The sequence below is a fragment of the Mytilus californianus genome, unplaced genomic scaffold (assembly GCF_021869535.1).
Source record: "Mytilus californianus isolate M0D057914Y unplaced genomic scaffold, xbMytCali1.0.p SCAF_2, whole genome shotgun sequence".
Taxonomy (NCBI): domain Eukaryota; kingdom Metazoa; phylum Mollusca; class Bivalvia; order Mytilida; family Mytilidae; genus Mytilus; species Mytilus californianus.
In genome coordinates this window covers 101,566,844-101,593,492 of record NW_026262668.1, presented here as the reverse complement: position 1 = coordinate 101,593,492, position 26,649 = coordinate 101,566,844, and the positions used below count along the sequence as shown (strand labels likewise).

The window sequence follows — 26,649 nt, the reverse complement described above, 5'->3', positions numbered from 1 at the left end:
TGACTTTGTAACTGTTCTGATTTGAGTGCCACTGGTGATGATTATGTGAACGAAATGCGCAAACCGAATTGAAAGTGATGAGTTTTTCCACACTTCAGAGTGATGTGGTAAACTAGTATTTTTTTATTCGATCTATTATGTAAAAAATATGCATGATTGGTTAACTATATTTAGTATGTAAGATACATTAAGAAGTGTGAGAAGTACATTAGCACCTGAATTGTTCTCAATTTTTTTTTAATTTAGGTATAAAAATGCATGAAACATAGGAAGTTATAGAGTTATGATCTTTTACCATTACAGTACAAATGATAAGCAGCATTAAGGCCAGATTCTATGGCCCCTTGTATCCACCCGTTGGTGTATGATATAGCTTCACCAGCCAGATAAATAGGATGATCTGGTGTCATCAGAGTTTTCATTCCACTGTTATATTGGTTTGGAATGAGACTGGCGTACGCTCCTTGTGCTGCATTATCATTGAACCAAGCTTGAACCATTCCAACCTCAAACTCATTCTTCATTTCAGGGTGTATTTTTGTGATTTCTCGAACTGCACTTTCAACTGCTTCAGTTTCTGATTGTGAACCAAAGATTAAGGCATCTTGTTCCCATGTATAGCAAACCAAAAGACCTCTCCCGTTTGGTATATGCGGATCATTAGGACTGGGGTAGTGTAACTGTCCAATTGGTAAATCCGTTTTTGAGAATCCCCCTTGACCAACTTCTTTTTCCCAGAATCTGCTCTTGCACTGGAGAACAACTTTGGTAGATGGTTGATAATGGATGTTACCTATAGCTTTACGACAATCCTCTGCAAGGTCTATGTCCATCTGTCGGAGTATTGTCAATGGGACTGTAATAATAACAGCATCTGCTGTGTAAGTCTGATCTGTCCCTGTCATAACATTACGTGCAGTAACTTCAACCTTATTTTCCATGTTTCTTTTTACGCTTCGTACTTTAGTGCCAAATGTTATTCGTTTTGCCAAATCAGTGGTGTTTTCTATACTTGTGTGTTGAGGTTTTATAAAATTCTTGGCGATGGTGTCCATACCATCGACAGGGGTATGAAGACGATCCGTCCACCATTTACCAAATTCATCTCTTAGGTATTCAACTAAACTTGTTCCAAAGGCAGGGCTGTATGTCGAAATCTAATATATATATATATATATGTTTGAACATTATACCCTTGCCATCAATGAAAGTAAGCTTATATTAAGCTTGAACTGTACACGTATACCTAACAACAAAATTATTTTCATTTACCTGTGTTTAAAGTAATTGCAAATGGCTGATATTTTTGTTCAAGCATATTGTTTTTCTTAAATTTTTTAACATTTCACAGCGGTATAACATGTTACTTTAATTATTCTTCCCTTAGTTTATTTATTTTGTATTTGCATTGTATAATAGATCAAATTTATGTGTTCAGTGTATGTTCACTGGTGTTAATATGTCTTTTGATTGAGTTAAGCCATTTCAATTGATATTTTATAGTGTGTCTTTCTACGTTGTGATGTTACACTATTGTTTCAGATAAGGGTAAATGTTTGGTACCATTAAAACGTTTAAACCTGCTGCAATTGTTTTCACCTGTCCTAAGTCAGAAATCTGATGTTCAGTAGTTGTCGTTTGTTGATGTGGTTCATAAGTGTTTCTCTTTTCTCGTTTTTTTATATAGATTAGACCGTTGGTTTTACCGTTTGAATGGTTTTACACTAGTAATTTTTGGGGCCCTTTATAGCTTGTTGTTCGGTGTGAGCCAAGGCTCCGTGTTGAAGACCGTACTTTGACCTTTAATGGTTTACTTTTATAAATTTTGACTTGGATGGAGAGTTGTCTCATTGGCACTCATACCACATCTTCTTATATCTATTATCAAATGATTCAGATATTCCTTCCTATTACTATTACGACTTTTGTTTATTTTAATGCAACTAGAACACACAACTTCGGGTGCATTTTAAAAATAAATGAATTGAGTGTGTATTGCAACTTTTATAGGGGTAAATTCAGTAAAAAATCTCACATTGACATTAATGCAAAACTATGACTTGAACTAATTTGTACCTGGTTTACCTTTAGAAATCATAGGTTTCCATATGTCATTCATTAAAGTACAAATGTAGCCCCATCTTTTGCAACAAAAATAACATGGGGTCATGCAGTATTTTTGGGCCATTCACATAGCCTTGCTTACAAACACTGTAGATTCGCACTAAATTTTTTTAATTGTAATCTCTGTCCTTCCTTTTTATTTTTCACTCTATTCAGTCCTGCCTTTTTTTTATTAGTTTATCCTGACTTTTTTAACATAAATTGTCATTCTGCCAGTTTTTTTAACTCAAAACTCCTGTCCTACCTTTTTTCCAAATTTCATCCAAGCCCCCCCCCCCCCCCCCCCCCCACCTAAAAATCATATGGTAGCTACCTTAAAAACATTATCTACCGATCAGAAGAGGACAGGACTTTAGTAGTATATACAGAAAGCTCTCCCCCAAATGGGCGGTCCTTGATGACGTATATTTATTTATTTGATTTAACCCTATAGTTGTCCTGTTTTTCACAGAACAAGCATATGAAATAAGGTTTTTCACACGGAAACCAGTCTGCTTAATCTTCATATTGATTTTTTTTATCAATACAAAGATTTAAACGATTTAGATTTACCACTTGAATATTTTAATTATTGTAAATAAATAATATCTTGCATTTCTACCTTGATCTGGCATTTGAAAGTGTTTTTTATCCACGTCTTTCTTATCTTTTATCATTCATTAGAAATGAACAACACAAATGTTCGTGGTTTTTAAAATACAGAAAACAGATGAATTGTAACATTTTGATTCATATAGTTAAACAGAGAAGTTTCTAATCACCTGCAATCCTCTGATAGCTGCTTCTGGCCATGGCCGATAAGCAGAACATGAGTCGGAGTTTATGTTTGTTCTGAGGAAATCATCTACAGAAAGCTTACTCCATTTTTCTACCCACTCTTTCCAGCCTTCCTGTGGCCCCTTTTCTTTGATCAGGGAAAACAAATCCTCTTTCACGGGTCCTACTGTACGCTTATATAAATCCACTACAATGTAGAATGGTAATATTTGTAATACAATAATAACTACCAAAATATGTTGGAAGTAAAAAAAGGAAAAAGAAAATGTGTTGCCTGATTTCAACAATGACGGTATTAAATAAATGATAAATAAATGTTAAATATATGAACATATTAGTTTGTTTCTATTCGCTGATACAATTCGCATTATTACCAGATTAAATTGTTTAAAATTTAAAACTGTAGATAACATTTAATTGAAAGCATAATAATATAAAACCATACTTATGCCGTCCACATTTGGCCGTATATCAGATTGCAGATGAGAGTCCCATCCAGGAAAAAACTTTGTAGAGTAAAATCGATTGTTTTCATTCCATTCTGAAAAAAAAACACATTGGTATGTAATTATATTTTTTTAACCAGGAGATATATCTTGAATTAATATGTGTATGTTATATTTTTATCATGTATTTTTAGTATAAGAAACGGGGAAATCAATGCAGGAATAAATTGATGTCCTCTCACGTGTAATTATGCCTAGAAAGACAGATTAAACACAAATACTGAAATGTGGACTATAAATCTATGTTTAGAATATACATCACAATTATTTTCATGGCATCAATTGTATTCGTCAAAGATTATCTGAAAAATATTATTTAATTGAACATCAGTCTGAAACAATTTAAATGTGAGGCGAGAAAGGTTTATCTATTTTATTTCACAAATGACTGTCAACTGCACCATCACCTGCTGGTTAAATTTGTTTTCGCCGACATGTTTGTCGTAATAACTGATGCAACACATATTGTCAATTATAACAAGATACTATTACCTTTTGTTCTGATTTTACTTTCTCCATCAATGTAAAGCCAAGTATTATCGTTGAAGTTAATGAAGGGGCGAACAGGGATGCCGAATTTCTGAATGTACCCATCAGTCAGGTAGTGATTTGGTGGGATTCTCATTGCTCCACCTGTATATGAAATAAAAGATTCCCTGGTGCCATAAAAGAGTCAATTTAAATAGTTTTGCCATAGAAGAGTTTATGAAAACACAGATTTCGGAACAGATTCTGCACTTTGAACACCAAAGTCCGTTGGTGAATATTAGGTACGAGTTTGCAAAGGTACGAGTTGTCGTGTACTTAAAAGTACTATAGTAATTAACCACTCGTACATTGACCAACTCGTACCCATTTTTTTTTAGCATTACATCAGTGTTGTTTTTTTCCATTTAAAATTAATTAAGGCTATATCGAAAAATTTTATGTTTTTTTTTTATTTTGTAATTGATCTGGTGATAGGATTTTTTTTAAATGTTAAAAAAATCCCTTTTTTTATATCAAATGCGGCACAAAAGTCTTTAATTGGAAAGTAACGAATTCATAAATTTTGAATGTATGGGATATCATCTCAAGCTTGAAAGCTTCATAGAATATGGGAGGAGGATATTTTTTTACTGATTTTTGTGTTAAACATGTGTTCAAGAAGATTTTTCTAGTTAGTTCATATATCAAGATCTTTCGAATCTATTTGAAGTGAAAATGCCAGCACAGGAATTAAACATTTTTACATTTACAGTTATTTAGATACTATAACAGATACAAACCATGATTGCAAATATAAGATCATACAATTCCCCCTTATTTTCCCCCAAGCTTGGCTTTTATAAAGTTAATAAGTATAACTCAACGGACTTTGTATTCCGAAATATGTGTTTTCATAAACCCTTCTATGTTTTTCTTTTAAACAACCCCATTCTATTATTGTAGGTCCGAGCCTATTATCCACTAATCAGGTGTGGAATTGTGGAACTATTTCATTCTTGATTTGTAACTTCTTGGTTTGTAACTTTGTAGTTTTGCTTGAGAAACGGAACTTCTCATGATCTTTCATTGGCTGTCAGCGGTAACAATTACATTGACACATTTTCCAAAAACGTGACTCAAACCAAGAATTTACATTTCACAGATAGAGAGTTTTTATATTTCGATTCGATTGAAAAAAATATAAGTCCTATACCGTGACACCTAGAAATTCCATTTTACAAATTAAAGAAATTTATAATTTCATAGTTACGATTTAGAATTAAGACAATATATTTCAATAAATAAAGAAATATTATTTCACAAATTAAGAAATTTAGAATTCCACTTAACGAACGAAGAAAATACGTTAACAAATTAATAAATTGACATTTCACAAATCAAGAAATGTAGAAATTCATGTAACGGATGAAAAAGTACAAGAAATGACATTTTACAAATTAAGAAATTGCATTTTACAAATTAAATTTTACAAATTAAGAAATGGCATTTTACAAATTAAGACATGTATAATTATGGCGGATATTTCCATCTATATAAAAATGTGTCCGCTAGCCTGGCATCCTGACCAAATCTGTCGAGCAGTGAGCCGGAATCCCAGGCTACGTGTCCGCCACACTTCACTTTACTTTACCGAAATAACACAGGCACTTGTCTCTGAAAAAAGTTACCTATATACTTTAATATAACATTAAAGTATATAGGTAATTTTTTTAAAGAAAAGTGGCTGTGTGTGTGTTGGTCTATACTATTTATACTATTTGTCAGCGCCATGTTTCTAAATTTTCAAATATGTATTATAACGAGACTGATAGGATATTGCTTAAACATTATATTTCAAAAGATTAATTTTAGAAATACAACGGAGTTTAATAATGAGAAATATCCGTAAATCAGGTACAGATGTAAGTTGTGCAGACTACGTCATTATAACTGCGAATGAACCATTTTTTATTTTAAGAAAACACAAAGCAAATAAAATTCGAATCTTTCATATTTGTATTATGTAAGTATCTGTATTTTTTTTTTATCAATCTTAAATTGAAATCTCTTCAAAAAGTCAAACATATCTCAGTATATAGAGTGGAAAGAATTAAACTTCTAACATTTCAAACATTATGAATTAGAAAAAAAATCCTACTCTAGAAAGATTTCAATTTTATACAGGAAAATTTCAAGGAAAAGACTTTTAATATAATTTAATTGTGGAAACGATTATAAATCAAAGTTCTACTAAGAAAATTGGTTCTGAACCATTTGATCGCAAACACGAGCTCATAATTTAACCGATTATATAGAAATATCGAAACAGGCAGAGATTCTTAATAAACTTATGGCACGTTCACTCATGATTTTTCTAACTTTATTTGTATATGGACATTGGTAATGTCTTATAGATGTTCACATCAGAAGAAAACATAAACAACTGAAGACAAAACTATGACCAAATAAACAAATGTACTTCAGACAGTTCTGTGTTTTTCTATGCATCCAACCATAACTGCCTTAAAATAAGTTTAATAAACAATAATGTATAAAATATAGCCAAAAAAATGTAGCTCTATACCTCTTAATCCTATGTAAACAATATTGGACATAGATTTACCTTCAGCATGCAGGCCATCTGAGAATCCATCACGAAGAGTCTTTGTTCTTCCGCCAACTCTGTGTTGTAACTCAATAATGTGTGTCTGAAATATATATAAAGACGTAATTGTGACTTGGATGGAGAGTTGTCTCATTGGCACTCATACCACATCTTCTTATATCTATATAATGACAATCCGCGAAAGCAATCAAATCAACGAATTACATTGTTTATCATAGTCATATCAAGTTCTCGGAACTCGTGAATGAGAAGAATGTCAATTTTCTTAGCCGCTACATTATGACATCAAATCTTACACTGTGTCCAACTTTTTCTAATTCAAAAGCTGCCGAAAGCCCGGACACACCAGCTCCAACAATCAGAACAGATTTGCCTGATAGTCTTTGCTTAACTTCATTTCCTTCCAAACATGTACTCGGACCAAATTTCTTGTAGGCGGATTCTAAACTGCCATTTACTATCTCCATATAAAAATCTTTGCAGTAGTCATCTTGTTGGACTGGAAGTGATCCCAAGTATGGACAATTAAATGTTGGATGTGCAGCAATCCTGCAAAAGATTTTATATCATAATAATGAAAAATATATCATACAATTTAATCGTGGAAAAATTGTATTAAAATTTGTGCTTTTCTGCAGCATTTGCTCCGAAAATGGTTAGAGCAAAGTCAGCATTTTATTATATGAATAGTCCGTATTATATATATAGTCCTGTTTTTTTGGGTTTTTTTTGTTGCTCATCATTTTCCAGTCATGGATTTGTCTGTCGATCCCGTTTTATTTGATTATTTATTTCTTAATTTGCCTTTCTTTATACTTTCTAACTTGTATTTATCATAGTAAAAGAATTCAGATAGAAACAGCACAATAATGTATTCAAAGAATGTTATCTATCAAAATAGTCAGTTATCCATTTGAACCAAGTGCTTTTATATAAAATCCAAAATTACGAATGCCAACAAATTAAAGAGTTCTTCAAAAAAGAGCGTCCAATTTGGTGTTTCGACATTTATATTCAATTTAGAATAAAACAAAAAAATATAACTAAAATTTAACGAAACTGATACCTCACTTACCTCTTAACAGGGGATGTTGTATGACTTGAATGACGCTGTATTTGTCGGCAAAATTGAAATTGTTTCAATCCTCCAATTATAATTTTCTGTCGTGAAATCATTTTGTAGCCGTACTGAAGATCTGTGCTTTTGAAATTGGAAAAAAAACTCAGTTGCAATAAATATTTTCTGAATGATATTATTGTGACTTATGTACAAAAATGTCAAATTGTCCATTGTCGATGTGTATTTTTTAACGTTATTTCTTTTTCAACTTCAACAGAATAATAGAATATATCTCTGTGTTCGTCGGTCTTTTGAGCTTATTTTTCTGAAGTGTCATCATAGAACACTCCCGGATGCTTTTAGGCATCCTTATATGGTATACAGTAGCAATTATAAGAAAAAGATGTTCTTGGAAAAATGTTATGCGGAGATTTAAAAATGTAGAAATATGATCTGAGTGCATGGAAATTTAACATATATATAGGAAATTAAAAAACACGACTTTTTTACAGTGCCATTAATTATTATCAATTTCTTACGTGACTGACATCACAAACACAAAAATTTATAAGTTTTGTGGTAAAAGAGAAAGGACGCATTAGGCGAGCGACTTTAACCATAAAATTAAATTTTTAATGCACCCACCTAACACACGGCTAAATTATATATCATTTGAAAGCTACACATCTGTACTATCTGTTTTGCCCGGTCGTAAAAAAATCGTACGGTGCAATTTCCGTCAAATCAAGATCAAAGGCCAAGGACGAATAAGTGCATATTTTCTAAGATTTCAGCTTGATTGCATAATATGACTTTTATATACTAAATTCACATATGCAAACCATTTAAACTTTTAGCAGAGAGATTAACGGTCATTAATCAAATGCATTTTAAAATATTTAAAACGTGTTTTTGATAGACAGCACATGTTTCCTGAAATTCGAGTAAAAGTTGACATAATGTGTGAAAACCCAAATTTTTCTTTCTGATGCAACTGCTAATCACTAAAAACTAAGTTAAACCTTGTAATAACTATCAAAAAAGTTTTTGACATCATAAATTTCCTAAAATTATGCTTACTTCTAATCAAACAGCAAATCATAACAACTCATGCAGTTGCCCAATATACCGCCATCTGCGAAAAAAACAGCTTTTAAGCATTTCTTCCTATTTAAACATTGTATAAGGTCAATATAAGATTTAATAAACAAATTCATAAGAATCTGAAAAATTTAAAGTAAAAAAATATGTGTGCGAATCATACTTTTGCTTGAAATAAAGGGGGCGAAACTAAGAGACTACCAGACTGAAATAAACATCTTTTGACTTTTCTAATTGTTTGATTTGTAGCTTCATTATAAATATTGATGTAGTGAAAAGACCTTTTATTTATTTAATGTGAACCATAAAAAATAAATTGAAAATTTAGACAAAAATAAATAAAAAATAAATTGATGAAAATTCAAATTTAAAAGAATTTAAAAACCAGTAAACACATTATAAAACTTGAATTCTTGATTGCTTAAATTGCGTTGTTCATTGTTTCAATGCATTAATTCATTAAATAGGAATAATTTTGAAGAAAAAAATCCATTATTACGCAACGATTCTAGTTACAACTAGACTTTCTGAATAGCTTGAATGACTAGTTCATTTTTCATACGAGGATGACTTTATGCAAGAGCTTCTGATGACGACTGAAAAGAAGCTACCATTATCTTGAAACTTCACTTTCCACTATATAGATGATGTCATCTCGCTGAATAGTGCCAAATTTGTCACAATGTTGGACTCGTATTTTCCATTGAAATTAAAAAAAAGACTCAACAGATATAGTTTACTCTACCACTTATCTTGAAATCGACGATGATGGTTGGTTTAGAACAAGTTTTACCACAAAAGAGATGAGCATAAATCAACCCATAAAAACACTTCTTACTAACCAATTATAAACTTTTCATTTCTATGTAGCAACATTATAGCAACACCTGCATATCTATACTATTAAAGGAGGAGACCGAATTCATTGAGCCTCAACTCCTCTGAAATAATAACAAGTCGGAATATTTATGATATGACGTATAAATGTAGGGTTTTGCATTTCCTAAATTTGTCTTTGCATGCTCAGTCGACGTACTGCCCGCAAAATTAAATAAAACTCTTTATTTAAACACTTGCCCAATTGTAACGCGATTTCGCGGCATCTTCTTGTGGAGTATATATCTCCAAGTTGATACAATCTTCCAGAGCTTGCATTTACTTTCACGATTGTCGTGATAGTGCGTAACTGCTCACAATGAAGATATTAAATAAAGGCAACTATAGTATACCGCTAATCAATAGTCATCAATCGATTTACTAGTAACTGGAACAAATCCGGGTCACAAACCAAAACCGTGGGAAACGCATCAACTATAGGAGGAACACAACGGAATAACAGAAACACTGAACTGCTACAAAAACAAACATTAACATACAAAGAAACAGATTATTCGATACCAACTGCCATATGCCTGACTTGGTACAGGACATTTGAAGAAAAATGGTGGTTTGAACATGGTTTTAAACCAGAGTTCAAATGCAAAGTTGAAATCATCCCTTTGAAAATTTTATGGGCGCCACTACGAGTTGGTTGACAATTATGAAATATCTGTTTTGCCAGATGACGACTGATAAGTTCCAATCGACGTAACCAAAATACCGTCATTTCTGCCTTGAATGTCACCTACCGAATAAGGCTTGGCACCGAGGTAGGAATTACACGAGCCACAAGACGGGTGTCACATGTGGAATATGATCTGCTCACCCTTTTGGAGCCCCTGAGTTCACCCCAAATATTTTTGGGGGGTTTGTGTTACTCAATCTGTAGTTTTATATGTTGTGTTTTGTATACTGTTGCTTGTCTTGTTAGTTTTTTGCCCGGCTTTGTCAGTTCGTTTTCAATTATGAGTTTGATGTCCCTTTGATATATTTCGTAACTCTTCAAATAGTAAAAGTTTTTAAAATTGTAGATCATTGTAGTTAAATGTATCATAATAACGATTTGGTTCTATATATATATCACCGTGAGCAAATTAAGTTATTTTCGCGGATATTTGTCTTATTGCGTTAATCTTCTTCACTTTACTTTGAGGCGATTTTTTTGCCGATTTTCATTACTGCAAGTTAATATCTTTAAAGTGAAATAATACCAAAGGGACAATCAACATCTCAAACCATGAATCAAATAAACTTAATTAAAACCACGAACAAAATAGAATTAAAGTCCAAGAGACGAACAACAGTCCACAAAACACAGCACAGCATGAAAATTATCACTGCCTAAAACAGCGAATGATTTTATGAGGTCAGGAAGGTATTCAACTTTTTCATTTTTTTATTTCATAACTGCTTATAGTGTTTTACATACACAATGACCTGCATTTGTATTTTAAAAGCTTATGTTAAAAATACTCAATCCTATCTCTATACCTTTGAAATTTGGTTTGTGAGAATAAAGATATATAGAAGCATCTTTTATTCAAATAATTAAAGAGATTAATATTCTAAACACATTTAATATGTCTAACACGATTTTAAACTAAATAAGAAGCAGCAGCATTATATGTAGTTCGTTTACATCCCGCTTTAGACAACCAAGTGTTTCTAAACAAGGTTACTTATTTCAATGTTGCCTACGATTTAGTCGCAAACTCATGTTTGCATTTAAACACGATTAAAAAAAGTAAATAAGTTTGACTTCGTAAAAAACATGTTTCACCTCAATTAGCTCCTACATATTCTTTTCGAACTTTAAATACCCCTTTCTTTTATTATGGAAAATCATTCTCCTCCCTGATATTGACAATTAGCGATGTGCTATCTTAACATAGAATAACAAAATGATCGCTATTTGCAGATGGCAGATTTTTGGGCAACTGCAAACACTTCAATAGAAGGCTGTTCTATGAACAATAATTAATAATTGCATCTTAAAATTACAAAACAAATATTCCTTGACCTAAAACATATTATTTCTCTATTTTTTTAGCATATAAATATCAATCCCCCAAGATATATTTTGCTTTTGGAACAATTTTTAATTTTTTTAGGATTTGTGATGAATTTCAATTTTCGGGAAATATTGCGCATATAACCTCTTATTTTTTGTTTGATTTGGAAATAATGTATTATGTTATATAGAGTTCATATGATCTTTTGAAAAATTTTATGGTGCAAGAATTAGAAAACGGCCTTTTGTTTAGTAATCGCAAAATTGGAATGTTTTCTCATGACCTTTGACCTTGATTTAACAGAATACGATTTTTTACGACTGGACAAAACAGAAAGTACAGATTATTAGCTTTCGAATGATATATAGAACAGCCGTGTGTTAGGTGGGTGCATTAAAGTCGTTAACTAAGAGTCTTTTTGAAATAAGTCACTCGCCTACATGTGGAAATACTGATTGATGAAACCTGAGATTTCATTTATATAAACCGAAATATATGTGCGTACTTATAAACATTATGTAACCTCATAGACAGCGACTTAAATCTGATCTTTGTTTTGTGTTACTTTTTATTGGTTCCCTCGACTATCACACAATTATAAATTTGAAGATTTCGGAAATGACCAAGGAAGTTATTTATAACAATAGTTTTATTCGAACTAATTTGCTTGAGGTACTTGATTATTTACCGGATCTTTATATCCTCTGAGCACAAGAGTAAGTATGGATACTAAGTACTAACTTTTTTCTAAAAATCATATAATTTGCCGACTGTATATGCACACACAGCATGGTTAGTGCCATTTCTCACCAGCTCACTTATATACAGATCCAAATTCTTTGACAAATGGTGTCTACCTCCTATTAATTTTATCCCAATGTTTTATTCAAACATGATATAGCTCACGTTTTTTTTAAATAGACATATTGTGGCGAGAATTTTCATGCGATGATAATCATCTGTCATACAAGTGATAGAGGACATAGTCGGGAAAAAAACATTACAGTAAGCAATAATTAAATAGATATGATTTTATCATCTACCAAATTCATGCAACACAAACAAAAAAATCGAAATAAAAAAAGATAGAAATTCTGTATCCAGATGTCCTTCCCTTATACGAAGCGTAATTGTACAATTATAGATATATAAGCCACTTCAACTCATCACTCAGTTTTTGTTGTGTTGTCTCTAATTTGCTGCGGTACATTTTATTTTTCGGAGAATTTTAAATATATGAAAATCCTCCTTATCATCGTTCTGTGCAATTAATTATTTCATAACAGAACAGCTCGGACTCAACTATTATTATTTTGATTTAACAGATATGCTATCATTCGAGGAAACAAAGGTTTCATAAAAGTTTGTGATTTACATTCATTAACAGAATCAATTAGAGGAATAATGTAGTCGTACTAGCTAAGTCTGGTATCGTCCACGTCAATGACCATCTTTTGAGGAGAACTCGAACTGTAAGCTATCGTTGTTATAAATAAGATAGCAACTTCTATGAAAGTGTGCGGCTTAAAGAAAGCACTAGAAATATTTCTAGTAATAAAGTGTTATGTAATTACAAATAAGATAGCAACTTCTATGAAAGTGTGCGGCTTAAAGAAAGCACTAGAAATATTTCTAGTAATAAAGTGTTATGAAATTACAGTATATTATCTCCCAAGATAATAATACACGATGACAGTTTATACGAAGTTCATATATCCTAGTTAATTGTATTCGAATACGAATACTTTATTTCTCATAAAACTACAACTACATAGTTATAGAGAACATACATAAATATAACTATAAGGTACAATTTTTACATGCATGTGTGAACAATACACTGAAATTAACTTGGAGGACTGACTTTCACATTTATAACTTTGATAAATTTACATAGTTTTTCTAATATTACAATATTTGATGAGTTAAACAGTTGATCAAATTTATAGATATTAGGGTTTGACAAACAGTATTTCGGTAAAAATTTCTTTCTTTCCAACTTAAATGTTCCACAATTCATAATGTAATGGAACTCGTCACCAATGTCGTTTGAGTCACAGAGACGGCAGATTCTATCTTCTCTCGGTAAACCCTGCCACCTTCCAGACTCAATCGGCAAGTGGTGACTTCCACATCTATATTTGCAAAATGTATGAATAAATTTGTAAGGCAAAGAAGAAAAATATTTTTCAAATTGAAAATTCTTTTTAAAAACACGATAACATAAAGTTTTAGGCGAGTCTGCAACAAAAGCAAAGCATTCTTGTTGGAACTGGTCTTTGAGTTTTTGCTCAATACATTTTGACACCCATTTATCAACAAACTGTGCATTCCATATATTGGACATACCACAACTATCAAACATATTTTTAATATATGATATCCACTTAGTTTCTATTCCGTTATCATTATAATATAAAGATACAAGTTTGTATAATATAACACAAATTTTACTTTCTTTTCCATTAAGAAGTCTACTCCAGAAATTAACCATTCTTAACTTTACAGACACGGTAATGGGGTAGCTGCCAAGCTCTGCATATTCAATGAAATTTGGAGTGGACTGTTTTAAATGAAAAATCATTTTACAAAATTGTAAATGTACACGTTCAAGTATATCTATATTTTCAAAACCCCATATTTCTGATTCATATAACAGTATTGGTAAAACCATTTTCTCAAATAAATCAAGTTGACATTCCAGGTGTCTTATTATTTTTCAGGCTTTTTATGGCCTTCAATATTTCATCTTTAGTGATACAAGCATTAAGAAATACATTTGATGAATTTTCGTTAACATCATTTTCTAATATGTATCGGTTTTCTGTTTCGTTATTTTTATTCAGATCCTTAAAAAAAGGAAAACAAATCTTCAATAATAATATCATTTTTTTTCCTTCTTCTACCTCGATTTATAATTTTCCAAAATTCTTTCGGGTTTTTTGTTCGCATCTTTTTCATTTTTGAACGTAAATTAACATTAAATGATCTGATATTTTGATCCATGGTTTTTTTATATAGAGTTTCACTACGTCTCATACGTTCCTTGAACATGCGTGAACCATATCGTTTATATAACCTTTTTGATTTTCTAAACGCCCTCCTTTCCCGGCGGCATTCTGTGTTAAACCAATCACGGTGATTTTGTTTCCCTCCCGTGAAATCATATCCATAAGTTTTCTGTACGAACTCCCCAAATGTATTTCTAGCAGAATTGAGTAAAACATCTCTTATTTCATTTACAATTTCATCAATAGTATTTTTATCAACAGTTTGAACATTTTCAGTTTTTGTCATAATAAAAGATAACAATTTAGATATACTTTCTTTGTCAATATTTTCTTTATATTAATTAACTTGATCATGATTCCATTTCCCAATATATGTATTATTTTCACCAGATTCTACATTTATATATACATTTGATTGCTTAGTATTACTACAAATATAACACTACTTTTAAGTCAAATATTTTTTCGTCAATACTAAACCATTGAACAAAAGGACAATCAGTTTGTATTGGGGAAATAACATTTTCTAAATTTCTCTGATAGCCAAAGGCAATATCACCAGATTTTCGATTTGAATACTTTTTACGGTTTTTAAAACGAAAAATAAAATTATCCAATTCTACTGTATCCAGATCGTCAAGTTTTGTTTCATTAAAACATACAACATCATAATTATCAAGTAAAGTAAAAAATTCAGGGTACATTAATTTTGATTTAATACCACATACATTTAATGTTACGGTAATATTTTAATCGATTTATTGTTTACTATATGACATGATTTTTTATTGATAATTAAGTGAAAGTCCGTCCCACTGGAGTAGTCAGACTGAATGAAACTGTCTGTTAATCCTCCTTGATCTACCTAGTGGCTACGCCCTCGGCGGGGTCCAATGTGGGATCGTATTCAGCCCTTAGTGTGACGGATTTTTTTATATCCCTTTGATTAAAAAGAATAACACGAAAATTAGATATGCCATGATAAAAGAAGATGTGGGTTTAACGTCAAAAATACAAAACCCAACATATATAATTACAAAAACATATCTAAAAGGGCAACAGTACAACTAACATGTATGAAACATTTGATAAAGACGCAGCCTCGCCATCAGGTCTTGCACGATCAGCTAGTAAATAGTTGAAGTCACCAGATCTTTTACTACTGACAAATTATTTTATTTAGAACTATTGATAAAAAAAAGTATTTGATAAACTGTAATTGGTACGAACTAGTTTTGCCCAAAAAATGTTTAATATCGTTACTTTGAAGAAAGAATTTGTTTAAATCTCAGACATATCGTATTATTCTTTAGGATTACATTTCTAAGATTTGATTGGAACATAAAACTCACCACCTTTGTTGTTCCTGTATTACAGTTCACAATACTGGTTATTTGTAAATTTATATAATATATGCAGTTTAAGTACTTCCTTTTATCAAAACCACGGAGAAATTCCCAACAATTATCAAAAGGAAAGTATAAAAAATGGTTTTTCCGTTTTTCTTATTATTATTATCAATATTTTACATATGAGACATGTTTCACGAGGTCACGTCTAATTCGGAATAAAATAAACGTACGATACTCATATCTTAACTAACCTACATGCACCAAGAAGATTATGATCCAGCAGCTCTTTTCACAAAAAAAAAACTTACGATAAAAATTGATCGTTCTAAGTTATACTGAAATGTTCATGACTTACGATTATCTTTTCTCGTAATAACTTTTGTTTAAAGGGTTTCAGATGTATCTATCAAAATGTATGTATTGCGATTTTCTTGACTTTATGAAGCAAGTCTTTAGAATCAGTATTTTCTTGGTCAAATTTTGATTGCACTTTTCTTTAAAAACTTTATAAATACTGAAAAAAAACTACTTAAGGAGACAAATAAGACACAAAACCAAGTTAGGCAATCTTTTAGTATATATGATATGTTGCATTGTAAGGTAATAGGGTTCTATAGTTATTAAGATTTCTCCTGACAAGCAGTAATATCTGTCCTGTATGGATGTTCATTTAGCTTTACGGAATGTACTTATAAGCATCCATTTCTGGTCGGAACATTAAATTCAAATTTCGTTTTTGAGACTGTCGTATTCTTTGCATTTTAACCCTTACTATGCCCAAAACAGATATATAGTTGGGCGAATCTTATTGCTCAATAAAATTTGTGGATATATAGAAAATGAAATACAATTTCATTTATTCTGCAATCACAACAAAAAAATCATAATGGAAAAAGTTGCTTGTTTTTGACTGAGAAACGCAAAATGTATACCTAGTACTTCATTTGCATCTCAGAAATAAAAAGTAAAGAAACTAGGTTGCGCCATGAAGAAATCATTAGTTCTAGTGACAGGGAACTCTGATACTTATTCCCTTAATACTTTTAATTTATATCACAATACAATGTATATCATAATTCAAACATGTTTATTTCAATTTATATCGGTATTTGTAAATTGTTGATTTGTAATATATCCTGATTACACTATATATGTGAAGGGTTGTGGGTACGCATATGTTTGTGTTTAAGTTTTCAACTGTACCTGTATTTGCAAATACTTGCATTTTTACAAATAAAAATAATTTTGAATTTTGATTTTACATTACGCAAAATGAACAAATGGTTCATTTTTTGTAACCAATCTTCAACAGTCGGAAAACTGATCCCGAAATTTTCAGAAAATAAAACTGACAAGAGGGTCACTAAATTTAGATTAAAGTTAATTATGCAACGAAAATTTCCGGATGAAAAACAATAAATGACACGTACTATTAATATAGAGAATTCACAAATTTCTTAGTTGTAATGATTTATGTAAATGATGATGAAATGTTGGAAAAACTAATACAGTAACTTAAGTCTGAAATTACCTTTATTTCAACAAAGTCAATAAACTATCACATAAAAAAAACATATGGCATTTCTTTGAATCGAATTACACAATAGAGGCTAACTGCTAGTACATGTATTGTAAATATAAACAGACGTATGGCTGGAACGAGTTAATTTTAGGCAGCGAAATATATGATTTGGTAAAAGAATCACTTTAATTTCCACTTAAAGAACGTAAATACACTCGGTGCCGGGTCACGCGATAGCATAAAGCAAATCATTTTTTATGTGCTTGTCTTAAGCCAAGAGCTAGAAATTATTGTTGCTGTTTGCCATAATTTTCGTTTCTTTTGTTTTCTTGTTGTATAATTAATTATGCCGTTTCTTAACACTTGAATGTTGCCTCATCATGTCGACCAAGAGTTGTATCTTATTTAATGGTATGGAATTTGCTGATTGTTGACGGTATTAAGGTATTAAGTTATTCAAGATTTCAAGATTTATTAGGAAAACACTCAGACACATTTACAATGTGTTACAAGAGGTCATTATTGATAACACATATACATTAAATATGACAGAAATGAACATGTGATTAACAAATTAATAGAAACAAAATTTAGAGAAGAGAAGACAGTTTTCTGATAAACACTGACAATTTCTTATATAGTTCAATATTGCAAAGTGACAAAAGACCTTCCATTTTTACAATGTTTGGGTTATTTCTATAATATTGTGGTAAATATCTGTTTCTCAATTCTACTATCTCTGCATTTTTACAAATAAATAATACATGATATTCATCACCAATATCCTCTTTGCATAAATTACATTTCTTTCTGATTTTGGTATATTGTACCATCTACCAGTTTCTATAGGCAATCGTAAGTTTGCAGTTCTAAATTTTGAAATCCAAATTCTAAATGACTCTGGTAAATTAATAAGATATCTTTCTATTTCAAAACTCTTTTTGAACAGTGAATAAAATTGTCCACGCGATGTGGTGTGTAAATCACTGTACCATTTTTGTATGAACTGGTCACACAAAATTTGTTTTACTAAAGCCTTTTCGTATACAGCAAACTGGTTTAAAAAAATAAAGCTCATGCCTAACTCATTAAATATAGATTCTATGTGGTTTATCCACTTGAAATTCACTCCATGATTGCTTTTTAAACATAGCATTAACTTGTATAAAGTACTGCTAAGTTTATTTTCATTTAATACTAATTTACTCCAAAAAGAAATCATCCTCAATTTGACCCGAATTTCGAGTGGAAACCTCACAAGTTCTCCATAAACCATAAATGATGCAGTTGAATTTCGAACTTTCGAAATTCTTTTACAGAATTTCAAGTGGATTTATTGTGACCTGTATTTATTCTTTGGCATTTATGGATAGTTGTCCCATACTATCATCCTTATTTTGGGTAAATTAATACTCATCGGACGTAGCAATAGCGGTGCCTTTTGATTTCATTTTCGTCTTTTTGGTGTTTATATCGATTACAATAGATATAAGAAGATGTGGTATGAGTGCCAATGAGACAACTCTCCATCCAAGTCAAAATTTATAAAAGTAAACCATTATAGGTCAAAGTACGGTCTTCAACACGGAGCCTTGGCTCACACCGAAAACTAAGCTATAAAGGGCCCCAAAAATTACTAGTGTAAAACCATTCAAACGGGAAAACCAACGGTCTAATCTATATAAAAAAAACAAGTATCTTTTTGTTTAGTCCTTAGAACAATAATTCATTAATTGACATTTCATGTCAATGTTTACATATTGAAATTCGACTTTGTTGCAAGTGTTATATTAAATTTCGTCTTTAAAAACTCAAAAAAAAATTAAATAGTTTAATTTCGAAAGGCCAAACCAATATTTGAATAGAACACAAGGACAATTAAATTCGTATCTATTGTCAAGTCAATAAAATAAGAAAATAAAACGATGAAACAACACATGGTTAGCACATACATAATACTAATGGTTTAATATGTGCACACACTACCAGTATCATATCTATACCCGCAACTAGCTGCATCTCACACAAAATCAGTACCGTTTTCACCGTCTTTGTTTGTGATACAAGAAACCGACTTCATTGCCAATAACACGGGATTTTGTTCAGTTACATGATTTATAAAGTAAAAGTTTACAACCAAATTGTTTTATTTGATGCCACTACCTAAGCACTTGTTAATAAGCATTTTTCTCGGGGACTGATAGTCCACCAGGGTTTCTTGATTACACGATGCTGATGTACTTTGATAACATTGAATGGGATTCTCGAATGTCTCTTTTCGAGAAATATCTTTACCTTATTCTAGTATCCAATGAGATATTGTTTAAACTTTTTTGTATTATACGCCCATATATATAATTTTAGATTTATATCCGTTTTTCTTGTAAACTGTTTTCGGGCGGAAGTTAAAATATGTTGTTATCATGTATTGTTACTGACTATCACTTGACAATAAGATTATGAAAGTGCGTACCCGTAAGCCTTCAGGCTAAATGAGCGATATTTGAGGGATAAGTCGGGAAAGTCAAGCAAGCTACATAACACCTTATAGATTTGATTAATTTTATTTACTGCCTTGATAAATATTTCAAGAATTACATTTTTGACCAATCAAGGTGAAAACTGCTGTGTATGTTTCATCCTTATCAGGAACGCAAACAGCCAAAAAGTTAGTACACAAGGAGAGATAAATAACTACAAGCAGAGGCGGATTAAGAGGGTTTTTCAGGGGGCCCAGGCCCCCCTTTTTTTGGAAAAATTTGGTTGATTATATAGGGAATCACTGAAGCATGACTGGAGCGGGCCCCCTCTTAGGCAGTCAGTGGGCCCCCACTTATGAAAAATTCTGGATCCGCCACTGTACAAGTGAGAGGTTTACGTTGCCTGAGGAAATGCAATAATATTTTTCGGGAAAATATCATTTGTCAGCTTACAACTGATCTAAATGTGTGTGATTAATCAATACTTTTATCATTGGGTAGATGATCATACCCTCGAGCTTTCATAGTCCTGTATTAGTTGTATTAAAAAAAATATAACCAAACCCGTATCCACTCATATTTCACCTTGCAGTTCCACTTTAATATTTTACAAGTATGATTTTTAGTTATGATTTTTGTATGCAATATCTAATATGAGGTACTTAAACGTACTAAAACAAAGGTTACAGCATCATCAGGCAAAGTTAACCTGACGCTAGTTTTACAGCTATGAATAAGGCTCTTTTGGTTTGTATGCTCATACATTTCATGTATTCGGGTTCCCATACTTTTTGATTCTATTCTCCAAAACGTTTCATGTATTTGGTTTCCAAAACTTTTGGTTTTTATGCTCCAAATCGTTTGATGCAATCGGGTTCCCATACTTGTGGTTTTTATGCTCCAAAACATTTGGTTGTTATGTCCCTAAAAGTTTCATGTAAAGTGCTTCTCAAACATTTAGTTTTATGCTCCGATATATTTCATTGTATTCTGCTTCCCAAGCTGTTGTTCTATACTCCAAAACGTTTCATGTATTTAATGTTTCCATACTTGTCGTTTCTATGCTCCAAAACGTTGCATGTATTTGGCGTCCAAAACTTTTGGGTTTTATGCTCAAAATCGTTTGATATAATCGGGTTCCCATACTTGTCGTTTCTATGCTCCAAAACGTTTCATGGATTCGGCTTCCAAAACTTTTGGTTTTAATGCCCCTAAACGTTTCGTGTAATTGGCTTTTCAAACTTTTGTTTTTATGCTCACATACGTTTCATGTTTTCGGCTTCCAAAGCTATTGATTTTATGCTTCAAAACGACTCAGTTTAATTGAGGCCTGGAGCTGGCATGTCAGTAACTGCTAGTAGTCTGTTGTTATTTATTTATTATTGTCATTTTGTTTATTTTCTTTTGTTTCCTTTTCTGACATCGGACTCGGACTTCTCTTAAACTGAGTTTTACTTTGCGTATTGTTGTACGTTTGTTTTTTCTACATTGGCTAGAGGTATTGGGGAAGGTTTGAGATCTCAAAAACATGTTTAACCCCGCCGCATTTTTGCGCCTGTCCAAAGTCAGGAGCCTTTGGCCTTTGTTAGTCTTGTATCATTTTTAATTTCAGTTTCTTGTGTATAATTTGGAGTTTAGTATGACGTCCATTATCACTGAACTAGTATATATATACATATTTGTTTAGGGGCCAGCTGAAGGACGCCTCCGGGTGCGGGAGTTTCTCGCTGCATTTAAGACCCATTGGTGGCCTTCGGCTGTTGTCTGCTCTATGTTTGGGTTGTTGTCTCTTTGACACATTCCCCATTTCCATTCTCAATTTTATCATGTATTTTGGTTTCCATACTTGTGGTTTTTATGCTCCAAAACGTTCCATATATTTTGGTTCCTATACTTGTGGTTTTATGATATAAAACTATGCATGCATTCGGGTTCCACTACTTGTGATTGGTATGCTCCAAAATGCTTCATGCAATCAGGTACTCATACTAGTGGGTATTATGCTCCAAAAGGTTTCAAGTATTTTGCTTCCTAAACTTTTGGTATCGAACGTTTTTGACGGATATCTTTCATTTATTTTTATGATCCAATTTGTGGGTTATATAAAATATTTGATTTGATGCTGGAGAATTCTTTTTCTGCAGTGCCTATAGTATTTTTGCAGATAGTTGTACAATAATTGAAAATGACTGTAGTTCATATTGATGAACTTGGAGATGAAGGAATAGGATTTTTGTTCATGAAAATTGTACTAGTTGTGATTTGTTGCTGTTCAGTTCAGTAAGTTATTTTGGTAAAGCAGCATACTCACGGTACTCATGGTCTTAGGAAATGGACTACAGTTGCATAAATCAATGTAACTTGGACTCTGATTGATAGTTGTCTCATTGGTTATCATACCACATCTCCTTATTTGATATTGGTATTAGGAAATTCAATTATGTTGATGACATGTCTTCCTGTTGACTATTACCGTGTGAACTAGCACATTAAAATCCGGTTCAGTGCGTTGGTCTAGTACAAAGCAGGTTGCATATTCGTATCACTTATAAGGTCTAGTCTTGAATATGCATTTAACTAGCCACTGATCATCATTATCTTGAAGCAGATAAGAAAGTTTTTTTTTAATTTCATACTAACATGCATATAGTTGTTATAGTTACTCTCAAACGGAGTATATATTTTTTAATTATGTACGCATATTTACAGTCATCATTTCCATGTTGCACCTCTTTTCAATTACAAAACGCGTACGTGATCGCTAAATGGCATTGTTTAATTAATATGATTCATGATAATCATCAATACTTGCGTTTTGTTATAATTTTTTTTTATAATTAAACACTTACAACTAAATGATTATTTCCGTCTAATTTATTGTAACACAATAGAATATAATATTGTTAGTCTAGTACCACTTACACATGTTACAAACAATGGAGGCGGTTTTCATTTCTACTATAAAACGTCTTTCCGCTCACTAAAAGTACAGAGGGATTTGCTCTACATCTGTGTGAACTTTCATCGTGAAATAAGGCATTTAATTCATAGTATATGTTATATGTTATATGATAGAGAATCACCCGTTTTAATATGAAGAAGAATGACGAGGACTATTGTTCCTTACTGACAGTAGTATTTGTGTGGCTTTCATTTCAATACTCGATGCAGTGTGAAATCAAAATGCAAAACAACACGATGGGTTTAATAAAACTTGCTGACTGTAAAGGAATAGGATATAGAAACGTGCCAATAAATCTGCCTCCAGATATTGATGTCATAGATCTTACAAACAATTATATAGCAGTTTTAAGGAACAACTCTTTTTCGAGATACAGCATACTTATAGAGATAAATTTAAGCAATAATAAATTGGACAGCATTGATATCGACGCATTTGCTGGTTTGTATCAGATACAATCTATAAATATGTCTGATAACTCTTTAGATGTATTCAATGTGTATACACCTGACTTATTTAAACATTTAGCCAATGTGACCCATTTAGACATACGTCGAAATAAACCAACAATTGCAACAAGAAGTGCAACTCCACAACACTATCCAGATAAATCTTTTGCTGTTTTGACAAAGATGTCGTTCCTTGCCGTAGATGTTATTCCGTATCCATATTTTGGACCAGGGTTTAAAAACTTACAAAGTCTTAAAACTTTGAAATTTGAATACTGTTATCTAAAAGTGTTACGTAATAACACATTTGAACATTTTTCTCCTTCTTTGGAGGAACTTGTTTTATCAGGATGTACACGGAACTTTATTCAGGCTGAAACTGGAGTCCTCTCTAAATTTGAGAATCTTATAAAACTAAATTTTGCTGAATCATGTGTACATTTAATACAGGCTTTGAAGCTGCTAAATGTTTTCAAAAACAAGTCAATGGAAACTTTAATTCTTAGCAGTATGAACTGTGCGAGGTTTAGTACTAAACGGTATCCGTATGCGATAACTGTATCAGCTGAAATGATGAAATATCTTAAAACTATTTGTGTGGAAATTTTAGATCTTTCTGACAACGGCATTGTTGATTTCGAGCCAAATTCTTTATTTTCGTATGATCGACCAGAATGCATAACATATATGAATTTTAGGGGGAATAGATTTAGTTTTAATTTTGGCATCCAGGTGATTGAATTGAAATCATTCTTTCGAATGGCAGTATCTCTTAAAACGCTTGTTTATTCATACATTCCTGTACGGTATAAGTTGCCAGATAGAAGCCATGACAAAGATTTGCAATATGATTTTGCCGATAATTTTATTCTTTTGCCGAAGTCTTTAGAAACGTTACTGATAAACAATGTCATAAGTAATGACTTCTTCAAAGCGTTTGTTGTCCAGAAAGGAAGCAGCCTAAGGGTATTGGATCTGTCTTATTCATTTTCATCAACAAGTATAATGTTTCAACCAGACATTAAAAGCAAACTTGAATCTCTTACACTTGACGGTATAATATATTGTTTTACTTCAATGGAAATGGAGCAATTCCATTCTTATTCTCTAAAAACACTCATCTGGAGAGACGCTAATTTACACCATGTGGTAACCAATCCTAAAAACAAATACGCTCCATCTATTAAGAAGCTATTCAACAAGTTTATATCCTTAGAACATCTGGATTTGGCAAAAAATGAACTGTTTGGTTTGTTCGATGATCTGTTAGTAAATATGAAAAACTTGACGGAACTTCACCTATCAAAAAATTACTTTGAGTCTATCCCAATGGCGATTTTGAAACTCAATAGTATTAAAGTACTCGATTTTCGAAACAATCTTTTGACAACCATTGATAAAAATACACGTGATTGGGCCGATAGAATTAACCAAAAACATGGCCTGACGCTTACACTTGACAACAATGCATTTGAATGTAATTGCAATACTTTAGAATTTATTAGATGGTTGAAACAGACAAAGGTTAAATTCGACAAGGAGTCATACAACTGTATCATAAACAATGGCACAGTTATCAGTACGTTGGAAGCTTATGATAAAATGAATAAATTGTTATTTAGTTGTAACAGTAAGCTTTGGCTTACTATTTCCTCATTATTGATGGCAACATGCATCACGGGTACCTTTTTGCTGATTGTTTATAGCAAACGTTGGGAAATATGTGTTTTTCTTTATCAAAAATTTCGTAATCTTATCGAAACAAAATTCAAAAAACTATATACTTACGACCTTTATGTTTCGTATGAGACTGATTCTATGTATTGGATAAAAACTGTCTTACTTCCTAAAGTAGAAGATGAATGGGGGCTTAAAGTTTGCCTGAAAGATAGAGACTTTCTGGTTGGCGTTTCGCGTTTTGACATAGAGGCTGAAAGTATACAACAAAGCAGACATGTTATGTTTATAATCACACCATCTTTTAAAAATTCGCTTGACTATTTATTTGAAATTGAAAGAGTCAAATACGAGAAAATGATGAAAAATATGGCAAATATCATAGTAATAGTTAAAGATATATCAATATCTGACATTCCTATAGAACTTTCTTACATTTGGAGCAATGTCTCACTAGTACAATGGACGGAAAATTCGGAACAACTAGATATCATATGGCAAAGGATGAAAATATGGCTATCTACGGATTGTCTTGGATATTTCATTCAAAATACAGTCAATAATGATAATACGATACCACATGCAAGGAAAATGAATGCAGTGACATACGGTTCTATCTCAAAACAGTTTAGATGATTATTTATTAACTATCAGGGACATTTAATCTAAAAATCTCAAAAAAAATATATTTCATGATGAAACACCCGGAAAATATCTTAATTTAACGGCATATTATTGTATTTCCTTCTATAAGCACATGCTAATATAGCATCAATTTAATCATATTAAAGGCATTTAACGAAAGTTATGACTATACATGATACAAGATGTACAGTTACCAAGTGCGGTTCATCAAAAACAGGCCCATATCATGAATATTACTACAGGCTAGCCTCAAGAACATTAGCACAGACTTAATAAAGTAATGCTCTAAAATTTGTTATAAACATAATAGGCTTGGTGTGATCAATAACAAGAAACAATCCAAAACAACATTTAATCTGAATTCAAACTGGAAATTTTCAAGGAAAATTTTGAATAAAATGTTTTCAATGTCATTGTAAAAAATGACAGTAATTTTGTTTTTTTTTAATCTGAAAAGTTTTGCAAGCTGAAGCATGAATTATTATTTTCGCAAACATTCTAATATAATTCAAAAGCATTTGAAATATTTTGATCTTTTTACCATCGTAAAATATTTATAGCTGACTAGAAAAACTTTTACTTTAACTATGGTCTTCCTTGAATTTTGAATACATTGTACTACTTTTTGATTGGAGCGTCACTGATTAGTCTTGTGTATACAAAAAACGCGTCTGGTGTACAAAATTATAAGCCTAGTATCTTTAATGCGTTTTTTTCCCAGTAAGTCAACCCGAACCCCGTCTCCTTTTTGTGACTTACCGAATTAGACTTATTACCGGGTTTGTACTTACATAAGCAACAACCACATCCTTGTAAACGTTCATGTAATAATTTTGCGGTTATCATCTTAATCTAAATTATAAAAATATCTATGTTAACAAACAGGAGTTTCTGAAGGGCAAACGTTACCTCTGAAAATATAAGTAGTGTTTTAGAATATCATATATGTCAGCTATTTGCTGTTAGCCATTTGGATTTTCCCAAATGTGCATATTACG

General features: G+C 31.7%; 1 protein-coding gene across 6 annotated transcripts; it reads right to left on the bottom strand.

Annotated features, from left to right (window-relative positions):
- Positions 1–220: 220 nt before the first annotated feature.
- LOC127730600 (putative L-amino-acid oxidase YobN) lies at positions 221–16,016 on the bottom strand. Of its 6 annotated transcripts, none has more exons than XM_052239057.1 (9): positions 15,917–15,986; positions 8,642–8,696; positions 7,577–7,697; positions 6,798–7,050; positions 6,499–6,583; positions 3,900–4,040; positions 3,347–3,442; positions 2,886–3,088; positions 221–1,157 (listed from the first exon to the last, which is right to left on the bottom strand). In XM_052239057.1, the coding sequence occupies exons 2-9, from the start codon at positions 8,661–8,663 to the stop codon at positions 282–284; spliced, it is 1,797 nt and encodes a 598-aa protein (XP_052095017.1). In that variant the 5' UTR covers positions 8,664–8,696; positions 15,917–15,986; the 3' UTR covers positions 221–281. The 6 variants fall into 6 exon arrangements, with proteins under 6 accessions (XP_052095017.1, XP_052095018.1, XP_052095019.1 ...); XM_052239058.1 differs by having other exon boundaries at positions 7,577–7,702; positions 15,917–15,985; XM_052239059.1 differs by lacking the exon at positions 8,642–8,696 and having other exon boundaries at positions 7,577–7,702; positions 15,917–16,016.
- Between the last annotated feature and the right edge of the window lie 10,633 nt (positions 16,017–26,649).